The sequence below is a fragment of a genome, unplaced genomic scaffold, assembly GCF_019419815.1.
Source record: "Pyrus x bretschneideri cultivar Hongxiangsu unplaced genomic scaffold, Pyrus_bretschneideri_v1 Contig11, whole genome shotgun sequence".
NCBI lineage: Eukaryota > Viridiplantae > Streptophyta > Magnoliopsida > Rosales > Rosaceae > Pyrus > Pyrus x bretschneideri.
In genome coordinates, this window is record NW_025999402.1 from 1,941,941 (window position 1) to 1,968,174 (window position 26,234).

At 37.8% G+C, this 26,234-nt stretch overlaps 4 protein-coding genes and 1 pseudogene across 5 annotated transcripts; 4 read left to right on the forward strand and 1 right to left on the reverse strand.

The window, feature by feature from the left end:
- Nucleotides 1–6,409: 6,409 nt before the first annotated feature.
- On the forward strand, nt 6,410–8,231 carry LOC125473826 (wall-associated receptor kinase-like 20). The gene is made up of 4 exons (XM_048577148.1): nt 6,410–6,754; nt 7,524–7,671; nt 7,743–7,989; nt 8,084–8,231. Exons 1-4 carry the CDS (start codon nt 6,410–6,412, stop codon nt 8,229–8,231), a joined length of 888 nt encoding a protein of 295 aa, XP_048433105.1.
- Nucleotides 8,232–8,879: 648 nt separating this feature from the next.
- On the reverse strand, nt 8,880–10,460 carry LOC103938141 (CASP-like protein 5B2). The gene is made up of 3 exons (XM_009348141.2): nt 10,260–10,460; nt 9,431–9,563; nt 8,880–9,316 (listed from the first exon to the last, which is right to left on the reverse strand). Exons 1-3 carry the CDS (start codon nt 10,388–10,390, stop codon nt 9,113–9,115), a joined length of 468 nt encoding a protein of 155 aa, XP_009346416.1. The 5' UTR covers nt 10,391–10,460; the 3' UTR covers nt 8,880–9,112.
- Nucleotides 10,461–13,284: 2,824 nt separating this feature from the next.
- LOC103938142 (aldo-keto reductase family 4 member C10) lies at nt 13,285–16,280 on the forward strand. Its single transcript, XM_009348142.3, has 7 exons — nt 13,285–13,477; nt 13,580–13,630; nt 13,764–13,840; nt 14,729–14,816; nt 15,122–15,397; nt 15,499–15,747; nt 15,944–16,280. Exons 1-7 carry the CDS (start codon nt 13,358–13,360, stop codon nt 16,028–16,030), a joined length of 948 nt encoding a protein of 315 aa, XP_009346417.2. The 5' UTR covers nt 13,285–13,357; the 3' UTR covers nt 16,031–16,280.
- Nucleotides 16,281–18,410: 2,130 nt separating this feature from the next.
- LOC103938143 (NADPH-dependent aldo-keto reductase, chloroplastic) lies at nt 18,411–21,210 on the forward strand. Of its 2 annotated transcripts, XM_009348143.3 has the most exons (7): nt 18,418–18,688; nt 19,112–19,162; nt 19,660–19,736; nt 19,842–19,929; nt 20,234–20,509; nt 20,583–20,831; nt 20,996–21,210. In XM_009348143.3, exons 1-7 carry the CDS (start codon nt 18,569–18,571, stop codon nt 21,080–21,082), a joined length of 948 nt encoding a protein of 315 aa, XP_009346418.2. In that variant the 5' UTR covers nt 18,418–18,568; the 3' UTR covers nt 21,083–21,210. The 2 variants fall into 2 exon arrangements, with proteins under 2 accessions (XP_048430046.1, XP_009346418.2); XM_048574089.1 differs by lacking the exon at nt 19,112–19,162 and having other exon boundaries at nt 18,411–18,688.
- A 963-nt stretch (nt 21,211–22,173) lies between these two features.
- LOC103938147 lies at nt 22,174–24,594 on the forward strand (annotated as a pseudogene).
- The last annotated feature ends 1,640 nt before the right edge of the window (nt 24,595–26,234 follow it).

The window sequence follows — 26,234 nt, forward strand, 5'->3', positions numbered from 1 at the left end:
CCTTCGAATCTCGTCGGATTTTTTTTTGAAATTCCGATTCGAATTTCTAGGGTTTTGGTTGAAACGTCAAGATTTCTCCATCCCAGTTCATATTCATGATCCCTGTTGACTCACGAACTTGCCCCATTTTTGTCCCAAAACACGGCCACCTGAAGCGGTGATGCCGGTCTTCTTCCCCTACGGTTGGGGTGTTTTTGGTCCCAAGTCGAGCCTAATTGGGCCTTGTTTTTCTCAGCCTAAAAATATTTTTTTTTCCTTTTTTGGCTCACTTGTAGCGGCCTAAACCATTAGCTCAGCCCAAGAGTGACACCAGCCCGTAGCGCTATGGTGTCCCATACACCTGCGACACATCAAATCTCAGCCCTTACTGGTGCATCAATGTCCACGAAACACCAGATCAAAGCCTGTTTGGGCTTGCACCTGCAACCCATTTTCTGTGATGCTGGGCTTGCCTACATGCTAGGCTCGTACCTATCCCAGCCCAGTTTTGGGCTTTGACTTCACGACACCAGTTCACTCAACCTACCCGTGGGCTTTGGTCCAAATTTTTGGACCCCGAGTTTTGATTGCCTATTTTTTAGGCACTTTTTGGGTTTTATAATTTTTCACCCACACTTTAAAATTAAGGCCTGAAGTCCAAATAATTAATTCCATTATAATTATATACCTAAAATTCTATTTGCATATTTTCTTGTTGCATATTTCTGTATATATATTTATGTTGTCTGCAGGAACATATGAATTTGAAGTTCATACTTATTTCAAAACCTGAAGTTTCTAGAAACATGCCTTGTTTGAAAACCTGAAGTTTTCCTTAAAAACATCACCCATGAAAACCCGAAGTTTTTTCATGTCAATTTAAACCAAAACATGTCTATTAGAACCTGAATGTTCTACTCTTATATGAATGGATTGATTTTTCTCCATTACACCAACCACATCTTGTCCATTTATTTTGTGATAAGAACATGTCCAATTTGAATAAACTTGACTTCACCACTTTAGAGGTCTCTGGAAGAAACTACCTTAAGTGGGTCCATGATGTGAAGCTCCACCTCACTGCAAAGAATTCGCGTCCCACCATTGAAAATGAAACAGACAACCCAGTTGGTGAAGCTGAGAAAGCTATTGTCATGATTTTCATCTGAAGACACATTCATGATGCACAACAAACCGAGTACCTTACTGAGGATGATCCACGAGTGCTTTGGGTCACTTTGGCTAATCATCTTGATCACTAAAGGGACATTTTCTTGCCTGAAGCTTTTACGCTTCCAAGACTTTCAGTTTGTGAATGAATATAATTCTTAAGTTTGTCGAATCTGATCGCTTCTCAAGTTCTGTAATGAGACCTTGATCAAAGAGGATCTCTTGGAGAAGACCTATTTGACCTTTTCTGCGACTAATATTGTCCTACAGCAACAATATAGGGCTCAGAAGTTCACTAAGTTTTCAGGTTTGATCTTTGTTTTACTACTCACTGAAAAGAAGAATCAGCTATTGATGAAAAATCATCAAGCTCGACCTACTGAGGCGACTGCTGTGCCTGAATCACACTATAGCACAAATTAATGCCCAAAATGCCAAAATAGGAGTGGTATAGGTGACCAGAAACTACCTCGTCAAGGTCAACAGAGCCAAGACCCATCTAAGGGAGGAAACCAAGCCTAGAAGCACCCTAACCTTGCTCCCAAGGCCCCAAACTTTAAGAATAAGGGCAAAGCACCTGAAACCATGGATGCAGACATGTGTTATTGCTGTGGTTCCAAAGACCATTGGTCCCATGTCTGCCGAGCTTCCTAAAAGGTTGTAGCTGAATATCATTCTCGTCGTAAGAAGTTTGAATCAAACTTTGTGTAAGTGGATGAACCGAAGAGTATCAAGATGGAGGTTTCTGACTTTCAGGAGGATACCACCCCTATAAAAGATTATAATCTTAGACATAAACTATTATCTAGTTGAAATTTAGACAATGGGGCTGAATTCCACCTAGTGGCCAAACCCCCCCCCCCCCACCTTTTTGTTTTTGGGTTTAATTTTGAACAATTTTCCTTTATGCTTGGATTATTTGTTGGTGATTTATTTTTGGATATTAAGTTTTTAATTAATTACTATCCTTGAATACTTAAATTATTTTGAATGGATATTTGTTTTAGAACTTTTATGCATGTGACCGATTCAAATTAATTTTTATTTTAGGTATGACTAGTGGAAAAGTTAGTTGTCTGGCAGATCGTGCAACCACGCACACCGTTTTGTGTGAACGCATGCATCTATTTCACTAACTTCATACCTAAGAATGCATCTCTAACAACCTTCTCAGGCTCATCTAACCTGATCGAAGGATACGGTAAGACACGTATAATGTTGTCCAGTGGTACAATCTTGACTATTGATTAGGCACTTTATTCTCCACGTTCCAGAAGTATGTTGCTGAGTTTCAAGGACATTATAGATAATAATAAACACTCTGAAACCTCTGTAGAAAATGGAGTTTAATTTCTGTGCATAACTTCCTACGAATATGGCCAGAAGTGTACTTTTGAGAAGATGGAGCGTATCCCGAATGGTCTGTATACTACGACCATAAACCCTATAGAAAGCCATTATTAAGCCTTCTTATGACAAGATTCGTTCGAATCCTCCTATTTTTCTACAAATGATTCAAGGGAACATTTATGGACCGATTCACCCTTCCTGCAGACCATTTAGATATTTTATGGTTTTGGTTGACACTTTCACACATTGGTCACACATGTGCTTGTTGTCCATAAAGAACGTTGTATTCTTCACATTGTTGGCTCAGGTTATCAAGCTCAGGGCTCACCACTCTGATTATCCGATTAAATCTATTTGATTGAATAATGCTAGAGAATTCACATCTAAAACTTTTGATGACTATTGCATGTCGGTTAGGGTTGAAGTTGAACATCCAGTACCCTATGTTCACACCCATAATAGCCTGGCAGAGGCATTCATTAAGCGCTTACAAATGATTGCTCAATCGTTGGTCATACATACCAAGCTCCCGATCGCTGCTTGAGGCCATGCAATATTGCACGTGGCCATGTTAGTCCGCCTGAGGCTTGTTGTAACCCAACCATATAGCGACATTCGGTTGGTTACTGTATACAAACCCGACATATAGCATCTGCAAATTTTGGTTATGCGGTCTATATGTTGATTTCGTCATCTTTACGTACAAAAATGGGGCTTCAACGAAGGATGGGAATCTATGTTGGATATGATTCACCTTCAATTATTTGTTAGTTAGAACCTTTGACAGGCGATCTGTTTACCGTTCATTTCGTGGATTGTCACTTCTATGAGATAGTCTCCCTGTCATTAGGGAGAGATAAGAATGTCAATGTTCCTAAAGAACGATGTGAATTATCGTGGAAAACTCCTACTTTGTCTCATTTAGATCCCGCACTTCTTAGTCTGAGACTGAAGTGCAGCACATATTAGATCACATATTCCAGATGTTTTTATCGATATAGCGCGATGGACAAGATCATATATTCTAGCTGCGAATGTGCCTGCAAAGATGGATGTCCCCAATGTACGAATGACTTCCCTCCTGGAAGCCCAAGACGCCACTTTGGCTAAGGCTTAGAACCGGCTGCAATGGCAGCTAAGGCTCGCGGCTTCTTTGACCGAACCGACCGAGGTGGGTCCGAGAGTTAAACTAGGCAGCCATAAACCAGCCAATTGAGTCGTGATTGCCTTCAGGGTAAATGTCCGTATTGTGGCATGACGGGACACTTCAAGAGCCAGTGCTTCGAGCTGATTGGGTATCCTGAGAATTAGGCTAAGAAACGTGACCCTCATTTCAAAAAACCTCGAGCTTCTGTTGTAGAAACCAAGGATGATTCAGATGATGTTGCAAGCAAAGCATCAGTTCTGATTGCCGGTACTTAATGTTTCCACTTCTGTTATGAATAATACATGGACAATTGATTCTGGAGTCACTGAACATATGACTTGTGATTCTAGATAGGTTTCCTCACTAAAAACCTCCACCCATACCAAGGTTAATGTTCCTAGCAATGATACCGCCTTAGTTCTTGGGGAAGGCATTACTTCCCTTTCTAATACCATGAGACTTGATACTATCCTTGCGGTTCCCTCCTTAAATTATAATTTATTGTCGGTTGCCCAAATAACCCTTAGCTTATACTGTTTGGTGGTTTTTTGGCCTTATTTTTGTGTATTTAAGGACATTCAAACGCGGAAGACGATTAGTTATGGTATTAGACGGGGGAAGCTGTATTTTCTCGAGTTGAGTTCTAGTAGCTCGGGATTGCTCACTCAAGCACTATTAGTGAATGGGACTTTAGCAGAGAATAATAAAGTGTTAGATCTATGGATGTGGCATCGTCGTCTTGGCCTTGCTTCGTTTGGTTATTTGCATAAGTTATTTCCTAGTTTGTTTGTGAAAAATGATGTTTCTCAGTTTAAGTGTGATGAGTGTGAAATGGGTAAGAGCCATCAAACTTCTTTTCCTCCAAGTTTAATAAGAGTTTTGTTTTTTTTATGATTGTGCACTCGGATGTTTAGGGCCCTTTAAAAACTGCATCTCTTGGTGGAGCTCATTCGTTTGTTACCTTTATTGATGATTGTACGAGAATGACTTGTGTTACTTTGTTAAAATCAAAAAGTGAAGTTAGTATGGCCTTTCAAAAATTTCACAAAATGGTTTCGGTCCAATATAATATGAACATTCAGGTGGTTCGAAGTGATAATAGAGGCAAGTATGTTAATACCAAGCTTCGTTCTTTCTTTGATATGCATGGTATTGTTAATCAGACCACATGTTCATATACCACTCAGCAGAATGGGGTGGCTGAACGAAAGAATCGACATTTGTTAGAAATGGTTCATGCTCTCTCCTTGAGGCATGGCTTCCCTTGCATTATTGGGGTGGGGCACTCACGTCTGTTGCCTAAATTATTAATTGGCTTCCCTCAAGTACTCTCGAGTTTCAGACACCATTTCAGACACTTATGTCCCTGCTCAATTGCCCATCAGTTCCCAACCTCATATTCGAGTCCTTAGATACGTGGCTTTTGTCCACATGCACCCCCTCCCCAAAAATGACAAAGCAAACTCGAACCTCGAGCTCTTCGATGTGTGTTTATGGGGTACGCTATTACTCAGAAGAGCTATTGTTGCTATCACCCTCCAACCAAGAAAATGTTTATCACTGCCGATGTCACTTTTTCATGAAATTGAGATGTTTTTTGGTTTCTATGAGTCCTCACTTCAGGGGAGTTTCAAGGTGAGGAAGTTCGTTTGTTCGATTATGGAACCAAGCAGCAAGCTACTATGCAGCCACCCACCACTGAACAGCAGACCACTACACATATGTTGACTGCACAATAGCCGACCGCCGAGCAGCAGGCCACGACACAGTAGCCTATCGCCAAGGAGACGCCAATTGCACAACAGCCTAGTTCCCAACAGGTTGTTGCTGCACAACAGCTTATCGCCAAACCTGAGATGGCGGGTGACACGTCTCCCTTACAACTAAACCCCATGGTTGTAGAAGAAACAATTCATGCCGACTTGTCCCTTAGTGATTCTCATAACTAATCGTCTTCTACACCAAATGAACCACCACTCCATAGTTTCCTAGAAAGAATTAATCGAGGTATTCCTAAACCCACTTATGAGGCAGACCCTAAGTGTAAAACTAAATATTTAGTGAGTGAACCAACCCATAACTCGAGAGTGAGGTACCTATTAAACAACTATGTGTCCAATTGTCGCCTATCTGAATCAAATAAGTCATTTGCAAATCAATTGTCTACTGTATATATTCCTAACAGTGTGCAGGAAGCCTTAGCCGATCCTAGATGGAAAAAAGAATGAGGAGCTAAGAGCACTGAAGAAGAATGCTACCTGGGAACAATCGAACTTGCCAGTGAGCAAAAACTTGTGGGATGTAATGGGTCTATATAGTGAAATACAAAGCCGATGGAACGGTTGATCGATTTAAAGCAAGACTAATGGCAAATGGTACACTCATAAATATGGCATAGATTACATAGACACCTTCACACTAGTAGCCAAGATCAATACAATTCGAGTTCTATTATCAGTGGCAACGAACCTAGACTAGCCGTTTCAACAGTTCAATGTCAAAAATGCATTCCTACATGAAGATTTAACTGAAGAAATTTATATGGAGTTTCAACCAGGATGTACTAGAACGAACATGAACAAGGGTAAGGAATGTAAGCTAAAGAAGTCACTGTATAGATTGAAGCAGTCACTAAGAGCATAGTTTGGCAGGTTCAATAAATCAATGAAGGCATTCGAGTATAGACAGGGTAATTAGGTTCACACTTTGTTCTTGAAATGAAAGAATAAGAAGATTACAGCACTCATTATTTATGTGGATGACATGGTGGTTATAAGGAATGACCCAGCTAAACGATCGGTGCTAAAGAAGTATTTGTCCATGGAGTTTGAAATGAAAGATGTTAGATCTCTGAAATACTTTCTTGGAATTGAGGTTTCAAGAAGCAAGTTTGGAATATTTATGTCCCAAAGGAAGTATATTATTGATTTGTTAAAAAAGACTGAGATGTCAGCATGTAAACCTGTAGCAACTCTGTGTGTTGAAGGAACGAAGTTGAGTATTGACCAGAATCAAGTACCGGTAGACAAAGGAAGATATCAGAGGTTAGTTAGGAGATTGATGTATTTGGATCATACAAGACCTAATCTTGCTCATGCCCTGAGTGTGGTTAGTTAGTATATGCATGATCCGGGAGAACAACATATGAGTGCAGTTATGAGAATATTGTGTTATTCGAAGGGAGTCTAGGAAAAGAAATTTTGTTTAAGAAGAATGAGCATTTCAGGATTGAAGGATATACCGACATCGACTGGGCAGGTTTGGTACATGACCAACGATCGACATCAAGATACTTCACCTTTGTTGGAGGTAATCTAGTAACATGGAGAAGTAAAAAGCAAAATGTAGTAGCTAGCTCGAGTGTAGAAGCAGAATATAAATGTATGGCTTTTGGTATTTGTAAACTTTTGTGGCTTAAGTTTCTATTACAAGATTTGGGGGTTGATCATAGTCAATCAATGAAGTTATTCTATGACAACAAAGCTGTAAAGGATATTGCTCATAATTCGATATAACATGATAGCACTAAGCATGTGGACGTTGATAGGTTCTTCATTAAAGAAAAATTGGAAGGGAAAGTAATTGAATTTCCTCCGATTAGGATTGAGGATCAAGTGGCAGATATACTTACAAAGGCCGGTTCTAGCTACAAGTTTTCAATGTTTTTGACAAGTTGGGCATGTGTGACATATATGCACCAACTTGAGGGGGAGTGTTGACTTGTATAATATTTCCCTTAATTGTGGGATTCCTATAATTTTGGGTTTCCTACTTTAGGTGATAAATTGCATGATTATATATACCTCAGAATGAGAAGAATACAATAAACACATTCAAAACATTCTCTTCTATAACTGGCTCCGGCGGCTTTTCTCAGGTCTTCAAGGGCACTCTTGATGATGGAACCATCGCCGCTATCAAGCACACCAAGCACGGTGACACCGAGGGCATTGATCATATTCTTAACGAGGTTCGAATTCTCTGCCAGGTGAACCATAGGAGCCTGGTGAGACTCATTGGCCGCTGTATCAACCTATCCTCGTATATGAATACGTTCCAAATGGAACTCTTCTGATCATCTTCACTGTCGTCACAGCGGAAAATGGGCTCCGATTGGTTGGCGTCAGAGGCTCCGAATTGCTCACCAAACAGCTGAAGGCCTTGTCTATCCTTCACTCTTCTGCAGTGCAGCCCATTTACCACGGTGACGTGAAATCCAGCAACATATTGCTGGATGAAGATTTTGAGGCAAAACTTTCAGACTTCGGGATCTCGAGGCTGGTTGAGGACAGAGAAACCAGTAATCAGGGGACCCCCGGTTATCTAGACCCTGACTACCTCATGTAACTTTCAGCTCCCGGATAAGATCGACGTTTACAGCTTTGGTGTTGTACAGTTGGAGCTGTAGACTTCTCAGGAGGTTATCGATTTCAACAGACGAGAGGAAGATACGAGATTGGTGCCGTACATGAAAAAGGTATTGAAACGAAGGTTGATGGATGCTGTCGATCCAGTTATTAAAGAGGGAGCACAAATTGGAGACGATGAAGGCACCGGGATTTCTTGCCCGATCGTGCTTCAATGATCAGAGGCGTAATCAGCCTTCAATGAAAGAAGTTGCTGATCAGATTAAGTATAGAATCGCTTTCTTACTAATTTCGAGTGATGTTCCTACATCCGAGTACCTGCGAACAAGGCCGTGGTAACCAGTCTGAATCCTAATTCAGAAAGGTATAGCTCATTAAACTGTATAAACTCTTCTATTATTCAACTGTCATCAATGTCCATGCCTCGACCAATCGATACATGTTTTCTAGCATAACAAAATGAATAACCCTAAGAAATGAGTAAGAGGCAAAGAATTTGAGGGAAGATATATCAGAATCGCAATAAATAGTGATGGTGCCACAAACTATCTACTTGCCTTGTAGTTTCAAGATGATTATTCAGCCAAACCTCCGTGATCCATCCGTCTCTTCGAATCCTTGGGCCTTTATATAGTGGCACTACAAAGTTGACAAAAATACACATAACCAACATACAAAAGTATAACAAAACGCGAACACAAAGCTCAGTTACATTGCACGATGGTTGAACGTGGGGTGTTGTCCATATGCTCCGTTCGCACATCTGTTGTGCACTGCAGGAGGCAAACCCATGAAATAACTAATGTGCATGTAGTTTCAAGATTTAAATTCCATACCTAAATCCCGGAGGGCAGGCAAACAAGAAATCATATTGAATCTGTAGAACTGCTTCAATACATCTCTGTACATTAAGTGGATTAAGATATGCTACGGTTGAGGGTGCAACATAAAAATTACACATTGAAATAAAATACGAGGGTGCTGAATTGCCTCAGAAAAAAAAAAAAATGAGGCAAGTTGCAGACTTTTCCATTTACAAGTAAATAAATGAATGCTGTAGCGTAAATGTATCATAGGTAGAACTGAAAAATACAACCCTCTAAACTAATGCCGATAGGATCCAAAACATCACGTGAGAGGATATGGAAGTAAGGATCCAGGTGACAAAAGTGAAGGAAACTGCAAGCTTGTAGCTACCGCATGGTAAACCCCATCTACCCGTGCACAAATGAAAGTCTCTTACAAACAGAATTGCAATCCCTGATGAAGAGCTTGCAGCAGCCAGTGATAAAGTAGCTGTTAACTGAACATTTAAATTTGGATTTATTTCAGCAGCCGGTATTCGACCTCAAACGTACACAAGACATAACATCAGCCATAAAGGATGAGAAAAGAGTTTAAGGGACGAGTGACATACCCAATCACCAACAACAAATAGCCTCACTAGTAATTTATTTTGAAGGTCTCTCTTTTTGCTCAAAGCATAAATATCAAGACAAGCAAGCCCCAAGCTCCATAGCACTTGAAGTGCCATCGACGCAACCAAATAGCTGAACCATAGGACAGAGATCAACACGAAGCTTTTGCAGAACAATTAACTACCACTAATTGAAGAAAAAATTCATAACCTATCTCAGACCCATCAGGAACAAACTAATAGCAGTTAACAACAATCAATAGCATCAAGGAGCACATATTGGAAACAAAGTAGTGACAGAAAACTATGAGAAACAAACAAATTTGGCCAATTGGTTTCACTTTGCTTATGTTAAAATCTCCGAAAAACTTTCAAAAATACAAAGAAATGTACATGTCGATGACTAGTGTACCGATAATTTCTGCATTCGTGTATCAACAAGGTCAGTGGATTATGCACTAATCTCATTCTAAGGTGATACATATAGTTCTATAACTGTATGCTAATTCTATAACTCCACCACTCATATACAGTTTCGCTGAAAATTTCTCAGGTTGATCTCCTCAGTGTTTGAATTTCAATTTCAACTATCACGGCCGGATTCTCGTCATATATTTACATGTCAATAAAACATAAGCAGCTTAAACCAGTCAAAAACAGTTCACCACTGTAACAATCTAAATCCTAAATGCAATTAGATACCAAATTTCAAACCAAAACTCATAAAATTCAATAAAAATAATTAGGAAAACCAATAAATAATGACTTCGGGTAAATTAAAGTGCAAGAAGTTGAAATAACGGAAACAAAAAACAATAAATAAATATACCAGAAACAAGTGAATTCAGCGAAGCCGTCGGTGGTGACCATGACGGCGATGGCGATACCAGCACATGAAAATTGCGATACCCTCAGCAGCAACCCGCTCACGGACCCAGGTCTCCCGAGCAGCTCCTTCATTTCTGAACCGGATTGAGTCTAGAGAGAGACAGGGGAGCGAGAGAGGGGGCCCTAAAATCCAAAACCCTAAACCTCACGCTCCTCCCATACGGCTTCAATCTCCCCCAATCTCCGCCATGAAATCCTCCACTTTCCGATTTCAATCGGAGGAAACGGGTGTCGAAATCGCTGATTGGATTAAGTTGGATTCGGGAAGATCCAGGGAATCCCAATCAGTGGTTCTGATCAAGTTGATTTCTTTGATTCCAAATTACGAAATCGTCCCATTAAAGAAACCCTAATGTTGATTTATGACTGATCTGGGTTGTTTAAGGACGGAATTACTGTCCGGTCGTGGTGGACCCAGTTGTCTGTTGAGAGTTTATCGGTGATTACTAATTAATTAGCTCGTGAGGTTGAGTAGGGCCCACTGACCGACACTTCCTACGTGGCCTTCCTTTTTCATGTTACTCGCTGCGAATGAGAAGGGTTCCTGTACTTGAAGGACCACCGAGTGTACATGTGAGGGAGAGGAAATCTTGGATCTAGCATCACGTGGGTCGTTTAATAAAAAAAAAAGGTAATGACATAAAGACTAGGGAAGAGCAAATATTCATTGGTTACGGGTAATCGCGGTTATTCGTCCATTTAAATTTGATAGTTACGGTTATGGTAATCATTTAGATAAATAAACGATTATGGGTATAACTATTTACCTGTGAAATTTAAATGGACGGTTATGGGTATTATCCACAGTTATAAACGGGTACTCATTTAACCGTTTATTTTAATATATGTAAAACTAAAAAAATAATAATAATCGGTTTCTAACTTATGTTTAGTATCCCGAGATATATTTGGTTATAAAGGGCCATATAAAATATATATATATATATATATATATATGCCTCACTTGAGAGAAAAATATCGTTGATAGAACATACTAATGTTTAATATATATAATTGAATGTACTAAAGTATTAGAGTGTTCGACAGTTTTTTTTGGAGTCTTATGGAGCTTTGATCAATTCAAGATAATGATTACATTGAGCATTTAGAAACATGTTATTATCAGATGATATGTACCTATATATATATATATATATTTAATTGGCCTCCAATTTTCAATAAATATTTGACCCCAAAATTAGAAATCGATTAAATGGCTTAGATCGATGAACATATGTTTCTAAATAAAAATCCATATATTTATCAAATTAGCTTATTAGCAGACTGATGCTTACTTACTTACATATATATATATATATATATAAATGTACAAGAATATTAATTAACCTACAACCATGCATGATTCTTGTAATAGATTGATCGTCAAATAATTGAGAGACATCACATATATTCATAAATAATATTGCCGTTAATATAAAAATACATGTTAAATGTACTTATAACAGTATTTAATAGTTAGAAAAAAAGAAAATTATGACAAATTTCTATTTAATTTTCAGGTTGTTAAAAAAATAGGTAGACGGGTAAAAAAAAATGTAAATAGGTATGCGGTTATGGGTAAATGGGTATCCGGTTATGGGTAAATGGGTATCCGGTTATGTGTATGGTTAACCATTTATAAACAGTTATGGATAAATAACCGCGATTACATGTCTATCATAACCGTTACCCATTCCTAATAAAGGCTAATCCTTTAAATTAAATTTGCAAACAAAATAATGTGTCATCAATATGAAATAAGCATTAATCAACATTGAGTAATAAATTCTATTATCAGCAATCGCATCATATAATTTAGAAATTTAATCTCATTAACATTATCCAATAAAATATCGTCACGTTGTGATGTGGGATTAACCAAAAGGAAAAGGGATGTATGTCTTTTGGTGAGAGAGTGGATCCAGAGACCTAGTGAAGGGGTGGACTGTCCGACTCAACATATGCACACGTTTTCTTAACTATCTGACATATTGGTTTTTATTATATGTTCAAGACTTCGATTGCATAATCATAACCATGTGGCAATGTTTTGTTGTACGGTTGGATAAACACAGGTAGTGCATATTTTAATTAGGAATGTCCTGGTTTTAAAATTATTACAATAATTTAATAAATGAGAAAATTTCAAACATATGACGTACGATAAAAAATTCAAAAATCTAAGATATTAGACCACATAAAGTAAAAAGTCTTTGTTGTGATCAATTTGATGGCTTGAAAGAGCTCTTTTTAGACAAATTATTTATTGTTTAAACAAACAACAAACATTAAATTAACCAAATAATTTTATTGTGGATATAAAATGGTAGGAAAAAAAAATGTCTCGTTTTTCAACTTTGATACAGTGTATGGACAAGCAAGTGGTGAAGAAACTCAGATTATATCTGAAATAAACGAATTAAAAAACAAATTGGTAACAAATATTGATCAACGTCAGTGGTGACACGACGATGACGACAACCAAGCTGAAATATAGGAGAGAAAAGCACAGAGGAAAGAACCCAATAACCGAGTAAGGATTCTTGTCAGATTTTTTTTGTGAGGATCTCAAAAATTTTTAAATCATATATGTTTAATCTGTTTATCGTATATTGTGCAATAAAAAATTATTATATTTTTTTATTTAAAGTTGAATATAAATAATATTTGATAAAAATTGATCACACAATTCACGATGAACGAATATAATTAAATGATTCTTGGAATCATCATAAAGAAGATCCGCTGTCCTCTCTCCAATTGCCCAACTCCAAAACAAGCTCCTTCACGGCTGCCCCCATAAAATTACCATTCTCTCCAACTTGAGGTGTAACAGCAATGGACCATATGGTTCTTCCGTTTAGTTTTTGGTCAAATATTTGCTTCTTTTAGTCTATGCAACGTCATTCATTTGCCGTCTGGCCGTTTTCCTCCAGCCATATATGGTAACTGACCCACGTATCTTGCTCCATTATTTGCACTCGAAAATCGAAGAAAAGTGTGAATTTTTCTGCAAACAAACCACAAAAAAGGCGAAAAATGGCGGAAGCAATTCGGTTCTTTGAGCTCAACACCGGGGCCAAGATTCCGTCAGTCGGACTGGGCACGTGGCAGGCCGAGCCTGGCGTCGTCGCTGCCGCCGTCACCGCCGCCGTCAAGGTATCTTCGGTTGCTTTAATTTGGAAGTCCAATTCCAAAAAAAATAAATAAATAAAATTGAGTTTAATTTGATTGTTTAATTTTGCGTCTGTGTCAATGCAGGTTGGATATCGGCATATTGATTGTGCTCAAGCTTATGGAAATGAAAAGGAGGTATTTAAATTTCAATACTTTTGATTAATTGTGTGTTTCGAATTTTTCTGCTTAATTAATCTGGTTTGTTCTATTATGATTTATGTATCGCAGTGACCAGTAATTTCATGGATTTCTTTTTTTTTTTTGGTAGATTGGGTTTGCTCTGAAGAAGCTTTATGCTGATGGTGTAGTGAAGCGCGAGGACTTATGGATCACTTCAAAACTCTGGTCTGTTTTCAATATCTTACTAACTTTGGGAAATATACGAAACTGGTTACAAATTTTTAGTGAAAAATGAATACGATGTTCGTCAACAAAGGGGTACTAAACCGTGGTTTATGTATATGACTTATTTTCGGTTTAATGTCCTTTCAATTCTACTTTTTACTACATGTTTGTAACCGATTTTGTTGTGTGTATTTCCCTTTCCATTTCAAGACTCTTGAGTCTTTAAATCATCTCCAACCCTTCGAGGTAAAGCTTAAAAATTTAAGTCAGAAAATTTTAAGCCATAAGCCCGAAATTATTTTTCCCCTCCAATCCTTGTAGCTTAAAATTTTAGTTCGAAATTATTAAAAAATGATTCTAGCCTAACTTTTTGTTTTCGGTAACTTTTTTTGAAAATAAAATTTATGTAGATTATCCTAATTTATTTTTATGAACATTTTAATTTAAAAATATTTAAATTTCGATAAGTAATTAAATATCATACAAATACATAGGTATTTATAAAGTTTTAAGTTAAATTTGATTTAAATTATTTTCTTAAATTATTTTAGACATTAGACTTAATTTTGGACTGTCAAATATTGTTTTTTTTTTCTACCATTATATTTGATCTTGTTTGATCATAGCCGTTAGATTATAAGTAAAAAAAAAAAAAATTCAAATATGACAATTTAGTGGGTCAAGAATAATTTAAGTCAGGCTTAAATTGTGAAGAGAATCTAGCCTAGATATATTTTATCCCCAAGACTTATTTTAGCCTATAGTTAGATGGTTTGGAGATTTTAAAGCTTATATTTTAAGTTTTATCCCTTGAGTTGGAGATGGTCTTACTATCTAATTGGAAAGGTTGAATTTGAATTTTGAAATTGCATATGTGACACTGTGCAGGTGTAGCAATCATGCACCAGAAGATGTGCGGAAGGCAATAGATAGTACCCTGCAAGACTTACAACTCGACTATCTCGATCTGTATCTTGTATGTACAATCTGATATCTTGGTTTGCTGGTGTATGGGTTTAGGATTTGGATCGTACATTCAAATAATAATCGAACATTACCACTAAAAAATGTTAAATCTTCGACAAGATAACATTTTATTTGTCATGATCCAAATGATTTCTGCAAATATAATTACAATCTTGGTATATGATTTAGTTCGTTTTCATGATATGACGTTGGAGTATGTTTAAGAACAAGCAGCAACCTGACATATTTCACTAGTATCATAAACTCACAGAATCTCGTTTTATTTGCCACTGAATGTTCGTACAATTATTGTAGATCCACTGGCCGGTCAAGATGAAGAAGGGTTCCGGTGGCTTTAAGCCTGAAAACCTTGACCAACCTGACATACCCAGTACTTGGAAAGCACTGGAGGCAGCATATGACTCTGGAAAGGCCAGGGCTATTGGAGTCAGCAATTTTTCAACCAAAAAGCTTAGCGACCTGTTAGCTGTGGCGCGCATCCCTCCCGCTGTTAATCAAGTGGAATGCCACCCTCAGTGGCAGCAGCCAAAGCTACATGAATTCTGTAAATCCAAGGGAGTCCACTTAAGTGTGAGTATTCTGATATGAAGTTAAAAGCCTCTTTTGATGATTTTCGAAAGGCACAAGCTGCTAATTATTGGTATAATGCTGTGATGCTTTTCTAATTTCAGGGGTATTCACCATTGGGATCCCCAGGCACAAGTAGCATTAAGGGTGATGTCCTTAAGAATCCAACTCTATTATCGGTGGCAGAGAAGCTGGGCAAGACTCCTCCGCAAGTGGCTATCCGATGGGGGCTACAATCGGGTCACAGTGTACTGCCTAAGAGCACAAAGGAGGAAAGGATCAAGGAAAACTTTGATGTTTTTGATTGGTCTATACCTGAGGACTTGCTTGCAAACTTTGCTGAAGTAAAGCAGGCAAGTAACTCTTTCTTTGTCCCGTCATTCTTTCCCCAAATTCAAGTTGTCATTTCTTCTTCTTGGCGTATCATGCTTGAATTATGAATGAACTTTCTGTTTGGGAAGATTCGGTTTAGTAACATCTGCTATAGTCTAATTTCATTTCTATGTGATTCGACATTGCTAAAGTTTCTTCGTATTTCCTTCCGTACAGGAAAGGTTAGTGAAAGGTACTGGATTTGTCAACAAGGAGCACGGTCCGTACAAGACCATTGAGGAACTCTGGGACGGAGAATTGTAAGCATAGGCTGGAAGAGCGAATGTTTGAAACATTCAGCTTTTCTATATGCCTTTCTTTAGCCTGTTTTTTTCGTTGTAGCTTGATTTTCAGTGGCTTCTTAGAGAAGGGTGAATTCAGAAGCTCTGGTACTTTTGTTGAACATTGTTATAACTTGTAAGGTTCTTCAGAATCATTGAAACATTAAACCTGTTCACTTCGTCTGTCATGAAACATTGATGTCAAATGTCAATGATCATTTGGTTTAACGACATTTGCAAAATGTCACCTTCTTCGGAGCCAGATATATCAAGTTTGTGGCAATGTGGGCATGCAAAGAAATTAAGCTCTTATAGGGCGAAATTTTACGAGGCATTTCACAAACCGTTTGTCCAAATATTGGCATCCCAATTATATCTTAACCCGGATTAGTAAAAGTAATTCAAGAGAGTTGACAAATTACTCTATCTTAAAAGCCAGTTCTGAATTCAAGAGAGCTGACAAACTACTCTATTTTAAAAGCCAGTTCTAAAAGAACTGTTCACGCTTAGTGGAACGACGGTTTTGCGTGAACAGTTTCATTATGCGTGAACAGTTCCATTTCATCTTGAAAGAGATGAAAACATCCCCACGAACCCAGAGACACCCCAAACCACCCCCACGAATACCTCCTGCAGTTAATCAAGGGGAATTGCACTCTCACCGGCAGCAACCAAAGCTGCGTGAATGCTTTGAAAACAGAATGGACCAGTTGTCAATCTTTTCGGCTCCCCAGTTCTTATAGATTTTTGTGATTAATACCATATTCCAGGGATTTGCAACATTGGCGACGAGCAAGGTCCTCACGAATGCTATTGGTGTATACCTCAATACTTGTTTGCCATGTTTTCTGAAATTTATCAGGCAAGTGCTTTTTCCTTTTCCCCTTCTTTTCATTCCTTCTTTCTCGTTCAGTTGTGTTAGCTTCTGCACTTGCTTGTCATTATACGACAACGTTCGATAGTTTTTTCGATGTATCCTTTCATTGGCATATCGATTAGGCACTTGTAAGCTGTGACTTTAAGAGAACTTCCATATTCGCAATTATTCAACTTCGTTAATACAAGACATTGATTGAATTCAATATTCTGTTCGATTGATCATGCAGGAGAGGCTTACAAAAAGGAACTGGTTTTGTGCACGAGACTCTGGGTGCATACAGGACCCTGGAAGAATTATGGGACGGCGAGAGTGAGCAGAACCTTGATGTTAGGAAGCAATTTCCTTTACGTCTCCTTCAGCTTCTTCGAATACATAGAACTAACAGTATGTAACTACAAAATTTAGTCTGCATAGAAATCTGGATTAGGAATGTCTTGAATATGGTACGTTGTACGTGAAGATATTCCTGAAGGTCGAAAATGTTGCATGTGTTGGGTGTTGAAATGCTGGAAGCTGTTCACTGTTACTTGTTCGATTTCCTTTCCTAACCTGCTTTTTACTCGTGTCTCTACACTTCAACGGAAACTAACTAATCGTGATTTCTCTGCCTTGCCTTAACAACAGCTCTCATCATCTTTCTGTCACGTTTTCACCTTATGCACTCTTCCCCTGTATATATTGAAGTGACTCATTAAAAATAGAAATGAAAAAAATTGTGCAAACAATCGGTTGTAAAGAAGAATGACTTCTTGCACGTAAAAACCATTTTATTTTAGTATATCATCAAATTAAGAGAATGATTTAGGTGAAACGGGTTTACAGACCAAGACAAAGTTATAAAAGTGACCCATAACACTAAAATAAAAAGTGTGTTCCATTGAGGATCTTCTTTCTAGAATTAGAGAATACTACAAAAGCAAGGGACTTTGAACACTAAACAGATTGAAATTGCAATAAAAAGGTTAGAGAATTTGAACACAGAACGTAATAAGTTTAAAAAGAAAACTATTCACTTGGACAATTGCGGCCATTTAATTTGGAAGAGACTAGTTTGACACACCTCGAAAATTGACAATTTATCATTTTCCTTATAATTGTGTGGTCTCCTAGAAAAAGATCGAGATCATTTTTTATGGCTTGAATAAGGCAAAGAAATAGTTGGTTGATAACTCCACCAAGTGTCTTACCTGGACCACTCGATGACTTGATTTGACAACGTAAAAATCTACGGCCACAAAAGGTGGCAACTTTCTATTTCAACAGCTCAGATTTCTTGTGCCATCTTTATAAGGTGATACCAGAAAGAGATTTTTCAATCCGTTCAAAAAATATGTACAGTGTCCATACAACATATTTCATTATCTAAACGGATGAACACTTAAAAAGAAATTCAACTAATTGTATGTTTACGTATAACTTGCCATCTCGTGTACCTAATTACATTGAAAAACCTCTATATACCCGAACGAGTAGAGCACTAACCACATCCCAGAAAACGAAAAAGTAACAGTCCTTATCAAACGGTCGTAAACGATGACGTCTCGGATTCTCTCCCGCTCTCTTATAAATGCGAAGAGCCTTTTCATTTTGTTAGATTACTCTCTCTCTAAACTTCTCTGTCTCCACCTGAGAGACTGAGAAATGGCGGACGACATTCGTTTCTTCGAGCTGAACACCGGAGCTAAGATCCCTTCTGTAGGGTTGGGGACCTGGCAGTCAAGCCCTGGCCTCGTCGGCGACGCCGTACACGCCGCTGTCAAGGTATTTTTCTTTCCCTTTACTACACGTTCTATTTAAATTTTTTTCGAACTGAAAAATCGATCATTGTGGAAGATTATTGGCTATCATTAGTGAAGAAAGTTGAGTTTTTCTTTCCCTTACTTCATTATCATGGGATTCGTTCACAATACACCTCTTGTGGTGAAATTTGAAGTCTAATATGTGAAGAACACAAAAGAAGTAATATAGAGTGCGTGTAGCTGTTGAGCACAACCTGCTCTGATATTATAAACAAAGTTAATTTGTTTTACACCATAAAACCAATTGACAATACGAGAAATAATCCAACTTCCTTATAAGGCCCTACAATATCCCTATCAATATGTGATTCATTCTTAACAATTAGCCGTTTGGTTTTGCTAAAATTTAGTATATAAGATAAATTTGTTGATTTACTAATTGTAGGCGGGTTGTCGACATATTGATTGTGCTCAAATCTACGGCAATGAGAAGGAGGTAACTTCAGTTTCTTTTACGCTAAATTACTTATTCGAGGGCATATTCGACAACTATTTTGTTTTTTGTTTTACCGTTTGTGTGTTGCGCGAGAGATAGACGAAGAGTTTATGGGGAAAAGGAGGATGAATAATGATGGAGGGATCTATCTATAACGAAAAATGAAAGCTAAAAATTAAACATAAAATGGTTATCAAATGAGCCCTGAACATTTGTTGTAAATTTCATTTATGGTTGACATTCGTCTTATGTGTTTGTGCATGTTAAGTAAATTGTACCCAGTAACTACTATCATTATGTTTAACTGTCAAATTTTTATTTTTTATGTTGAGCTGATTGATTGCCTTTAATTACCTTTATAATTTTAATTACTATGCGGTCATCTCTTTACATTAAATCTGGATAAAATTTGAAATGATTTATGTTAGTATCATTCTTTGAAGATGCTTGAGTCGTTACCAGAATTTGGTTCGACCAACAGTTTTTATTTCTTGTAGGTTGGTTTGGTTCTAAAGAAACTGTTTGAAGATGGTGCGGTGACGCGCGAGGATATGTGGATTACTTCCAAACTCTGGTTTGTTCATGCTAATTTAACTAAGTAGTGAGATATTTTGAATAACCGCTGGTTATTTATGCTAAGTGATAGTGCTGTGACCCTTGTTTGGTTGTTTATCCGCAGGTGTACTGATCATGCTCCCGAAGATGTACCAGAGGCATTGGACAGGACTTTGAGAGACTTGCAACTGGATTATGTTGACTTGTACCTTGTACGTATTTCCTGTTCCAATCTTTTTCTCAAGTTATGCCTGTATCAGAATTTGATACCAAATTGTGTGCATTTTGTTTTAATAATTTACATATAGAAGAGGCACTTTATAAGGAATGGAATCGTCGCGTGTTTTCCGAAATCCAAAATTAGATTATATAAGTTACTTTCAAGGGCATTGATCTCCTTGAGTCTGGCTATATTACCTGCATCTTGCTCTAAATATCAGGTTGAAATCAAATATTGTTATGCATTTTGTGAGCATTATTTGGCTGCAACTAATAAGCCTGCTGGAAATTTCGAAGATACACTGGCCAGTCCGGATGAAGAAAGGGTCTGTGGGTTTTAAGCCTGAAAACCTTACTGATACTGACATCTCTGCAACTTGGAGAGCAATGGAAACCCTCTATGATTCAGGCAAGGCTCGAGCTATTGGTGTGTGCAATTTCTCCACAAAGAAGCTGTCAGATTTGCTGGATGTGGCACGTGTTCCTCCTGCTGTTGACCAAGTGGAGTGCCATCCTGTATGGCAGCAGAACAAGCTACGTTCCCTCTGTAAATCCAAGGGAGTTCACCTTTCTGTGAGTATGCAATACTTAATCACATTGTCTGTGTCCTGAGCAGTTACAAAAGTAACATATATTTTTCTTTCAGGGATATTCACCACTGGGCTCTCCTGGAACAACATGGGTCAAACTTGAAGTCCTTAAGAATCCGATTCTTCGGACAATTGCTGAAAAATTAGGCAAAACTCCTGCACAAGTTGCTCTTCGATGGGGGCTGCAAAAGGGTCATAGTGTTCTTCCCAAGAGTACTAATGAAGCAAGGATCAAGGAGAACCTTAATGTGTTTGGCTGGTCTATCCCAGATGACTTGTTCGCCAAGTTTTCTGAAATCGAGCAGGTAACAAGTCGTCACTGGAAATGATTCTTATTCTCAGTGCTATCAGTACCCGTACTTACCTACAACGAGGATGCCATTATTGCGGTATCGTGAGCGAATCATGCTGTAGTAATTGCTATGTAGCCTTTTCTCCTAACTAACTACACTGATTTCCAATTGTGCAGGCAAGACTGATCAGAGGGGCCTCATTCGTTCATGATACTTTTGGTCCCTACAGGAGTTATGAGGAGTTCTGGGATGGTGAAATCTAGATTATAGGAAGTCTCATGAATCATGAATGCTTATGCGGAAGAGATTCTGGGAACATTTTTTATGATTAGTATGACGGTTGATGTCGTAAACAGCGATTAGTTGATTATGCCACTTGCAACTTTCAGCATTTTGTTTTTCTTGATTGCCTTTGCCTGTTGCCCAGCTTTGGCTTGATGGTATTTGTGTTTGGTAATTCATTTGTTCTTAGTTTTTGGATTTTGTTGAGTATCTCACAACCAAAGACTAGCATAAAAACCTTTTCACTTGTGACCGATTGATTTTAGCTGTTACACGCCACTAATAAGAATTGAGAGTTTGTCGAGAGTATCCCACTTACATTTTTTTTTCTTTTTTATTAGTATTTTTTTTTGAGAAATTGACCAAAATGATAATTTTTTCAATATTAGTCAATATACAATTGCAATTTACTTAGGAGAAGTGTTATTGGTACTTTCAAAAATCTCATTTTACACTCTTCACAAATGTATTTTTTTTTTACAAATATAGAAAGTTTGGAGTGTAGAATGAGATTTTTGAAGTACCAATAACAATTCCCTTTACCTAAATAATGGTAGGACTAATCGGAACCTGGAATGGTTAAAGACATTTTAGCTCACCCATGGACACAATCAAAGAACACGTCATTCCAAAGCTTTCAATTGTATAATCATTCGTGCTTTTTCTTAATTATTTGATGGACCACATATAGGTTAATTTTAAATTAAAAACTAGAGAAAAATTTGTCGAATTATCAGAGAGAAGAGTCAAAGGTCCACTTCCAACAATATAGTTATTGTCTTCAACTTGGTAATTACCACCTGCAAAATTCCGTTAAGTGTGTGGTTTTCTCACAAAAAGCCTTAGTATTAGTTGAAGTGAGATTAGAATATTTAAACGTTTTATCACAAAAAATCTCAATATTGGTTGAATTGAGATTAAAATATTTAAACTCTTCTTTCTCAAAGATACGGTTGATATGGAATATTTCAACACGCTCCTTCACGTAGAAAAACGCACATCGGCAACCACATAGAGTAAAAGAGACTCACCTTACACATAGAGCCACATGATCCACCATCATCGTGCGGGGCCAAGAGGACCCACATATCACATGACAGTACTCGTTAAAGGGACAAAGTTGAACCACATTGTTATGGCAATCTACTCTTCCACCATTTTAATGTAGATACTACCATTTATTCAAAAAGAAATAAAATAAAATAAAATAAAAAATATGGTTCCTTAGCATTACCCTTTAATGTGCCACGCCTCCTCTTTTACAAAGTCACCAAATTGGGCACTTTTCCAACCGCAAAGCCATAGGCCCATAGATGATAAGCCCAATACTAAATATTTTATTTCATTTACCTAAAACCCCAAGCATAAGGACAAAACCCTGATCCAATAGCAAATCCCTAAACCATCTGAATTTTCAGCCATAGCCGGACCTCAAATGTCTCTCTTCTCGATGCTCCGCAGGCCGTCCTACTCCGCCCTATCCCTCGCCGTCGGGTCAGCACCCATCTTTCACCGCGTGATCTCCACAGTCCCTACTTTCAGCCCTCAGCTCATCCGTAGAAGCTTTGTAGTTGATCGATTCTCCACCGCCACTGCCACCGCCGTGGAGCCGATCAGCGAACAAAGTCTTGTCGAAGTCCTTGAGTCAGAGATCAAGTGTGCCCAAGACGTGAAACCCAAAGAAGCGTATAACTTTTAGTTTGCCAACTTTACTCTCAAAATTGCTGTTTTTTTTTTTTTTTTAAAGTTGCATTTTTTATTATTTTTTGGGTGACTTTTCATCGAATTAAGCTAAGGGCCGTTTGATATTAAACGCAAAACCTTTAGTCATTCTTAAAAACAAGTTAAAGGAACATCTCTTGAAAACAGTTTTTTTTTTTTTTTTTAATCCAAAAATTTGTTTGCCATTGAAGTCAGAAACTATTTTAGATCTTAAAATTAGGAAAGTCCCAAACTGGTTTCATAGTACTGGTCAGGTAAGTAAGTTAGGATCTCATTGGCAACTACCCTTCCCATCTCCTCCCTCACCGTGTTGTCGGCACCATCCAAGGCTGGCAATTCCCTTAACCTTTTCCGCGTAGCATTAACTAATTGGAGCTACGGCGGAGTCGAATCGACACTGGCAGTGGACTTGAAGCGACGCCCGGCGGAGGGCGGACCCGATCAACGCTGGCAGCGAAGATCACGAAGAGGTAGATGAGAGATAAGACGGAGAGGAGGGAGAAAAGAGGTGAGGGTCGGGCCGTAGAGTTTGTGTTTGGAGATTGTGCTTTATTTTATTTTATTTTTTTAACAAACGATATTATCTAAAGGGTGTGAAAGGAATAATTTGAGATGTATGAATATAATTTCTCCCAAACTAAGGAGAGAGGAATGTGCTTAACTTCACAATGAGTTAGTAATAATGACGTTTAAATTTATCTTTGACGAAAATCGAACTTTGTACTTAGCTTGACAATGAGTTAGCAATAATGAGGTTCAAATTCGTCTTTGACGAAAATTGAATTTAAGACATCTCACTTACAAGTAAAAAGAAATACCACTAATTAAAAAGGAGTACCACTAGACAATAGTATTAAGTGGTTGTAGATGATTGTGTTTAAAACTTTAAAAATATTTTTTTTGTAATTTTATCAAGAAAATTGTTATTAGTACTTCAAAAATCTCATAACACTCCTTATGTATTTTTCTTTTTATTTATAGAAAGTTTAAAGTACAAAATGAGAAGTGCCAAAAATAATTCCCTTTATTAAATACACATTGTTTTTTAATTATTCTTAAATTTAGTTGTTGAAAATTTAAAAACAGGCCAAACAAAAATTTAAAACTTATTTTAAAGTTATAAAAACTGTATTTAAATTGAATACCGAACGGGCAATTTTTTTCAGTAATCCAATGTTGGGTAATTTTTATTTTTTTGGTGAAAATTGTGGGGTAATTTTTTATTTGTATGAATTTCAAACATTAGGAGTGTGAAGACAATTGGAGCATTTCCAAAGGTGAAGACGATTGTAGCATTTTTACGATTTCCACAGGTGAAGACGATTGGAAGTGTGAAGACCCCGGGATTCCGATGGTTGTGAGCATTTCCAAACCAAATGGACTGGTTTGGCGTTTCTGCTTTTGCAACTGAGATTTTGATCGATAGCTTGTCGGTCAAGCAGGCTGAGCGTTGTTCCATAGACCTTGATTCTGCTTATGATGGACCTCAATTTCAGTAAGCATTGTGTCAATGGATCATACCTTTTGTTTGCATCTATTATGCACTGGATAGATTCTGATGATGGCTTCTTTTGTGTTCTGATATGTGCTGTTTTTTTTCCGTCAGTGACTTGGATGAGGAGTTGCAGAATGCTTTCTACAAGGATCTCGAGGGTTGAGGGATCGAGCACACCATGTCTGACTTCTTGTATGATTACATGGAGAACATACACAAGAAAGAGTACCTGATGTGGTTGAAGAATGCCAAGGGTTTTGTTCAGCACTAAACGAAAAGAAACGGAGCTGTGTCATGGAGCTGTATTAGTTTGAGAACCTCTTATTTATACTAGTAGTTAAATAACTAGTTTAGTAAGTAGATTGAGAACATTAGGGCAATGCAGAGCTGGAGCTTATTATATGTAGTTTAGAACTAGGTCAAATATTGTTTACTTCTAATGCTTAATCAGCGCAGATGGGGTTTCCATACGTATTAAGAGTTGTTACGTGTTAAATGAATCGATTACAAATACATTGCCTACTAAGATGTTATTTGGAAGTGTTTTCAGAATTATTAAAAGCGCTTTTGGTTTTGATAATGTTATAAAAAAGAACTAATAGATTGTAGAAGTACTTAGTGCTTTCTCAAGGCATTTCTCGTGGTACTTCTCGTTCACATTACTTACCCTACAACACCATTGCCAAAATTATCAACCCTTTGCTTTCCTCTACTTCGCCCTCGGCCTACCTGTTGGAACTATGGATGGTTGAGTTGGGCGAGAACGGTCACTTACAAACAAGAACAAACAACAGTGAACAACCTAAGGCATTGGTGTGGGTACCGATCAAAAGTTCTCCGATGGTCAAGTCAGTAGAAGATATTAGAACTTAAGCAAGGGCTAGAGAACAAAGTATGCGTTACCAGTGATACGCCCTTGGTGGGTGTATTTATACTAGTCGGGGAGAGAGTCTTTTTAAGATATAATATGTATTAAACCAGGAGAATCATCCATGATATCTAGCATAAGATATTGCTTCCTTTTAGAATTGTGATTACTTGTGGGCACGCCAATCCATAGACTATGGGAATTTCCAAGAATATAGGAAACCAATATGATCTTTAGTTGGATTAGTTTTTCATGTCTTGCAGAGTAAGTATGGTCAATCTCAGCAAGGCCTGCAAGCCTTACCCATCATTCCAGAGCCCAATAGGGTGTGGTGGAACCGTTGGTTTATTTAGTCGACTAAGTCTGTTTTGAGCCGTTAAGTCATTGATCAGACTTCTGAGGTACTTGTATTCTGATCAGCCTTACTCCAACTGAGTAAAATTTATGGTCCCACATTGCCTATGTGACACGCCCAACCCTGATATCCTCCAAACACCAGGGTAGGCACATGTTGGCCGACACCCGAAGGTGACGAAGCCATACTAACATGCATGAGAAGAATGAAGAATTACAAATATAAATAAAACTTATAGATTTAAATACAATGCTTATGCAATTATGGAACTTGTTCAAATCATACAACTAATCTGAGACACTATAAAGGAAATAATATAAAATTGAATGAACAAAGGGATAGGTCCTACACCGAGAGGACTCGAAGATGCCGATGCGGGAGTGCCCTGACACCAGGATTGTACGCCTCAATTCTAAGTCTTGAGGGGGCGCAAAATAAAACATGAGTGGACCAAGTTGATACATAAGTAATACAAAAACAGTTAATCTTTAATGTACTAACCCCCAGGTTTAGAAAACTCATATATCATAATAAGTAATAGGTTTTTTCCAAAAACCCTAGCATGAGACATATATCGTATATAGGGTGCTTAGTAGTAGTAGCACAAGGTACACACACACACACACACACACACACACACACACACATATCTTCATTTGCCCGAAGGCACTACATCTCCCAGCCGAAGCCAAT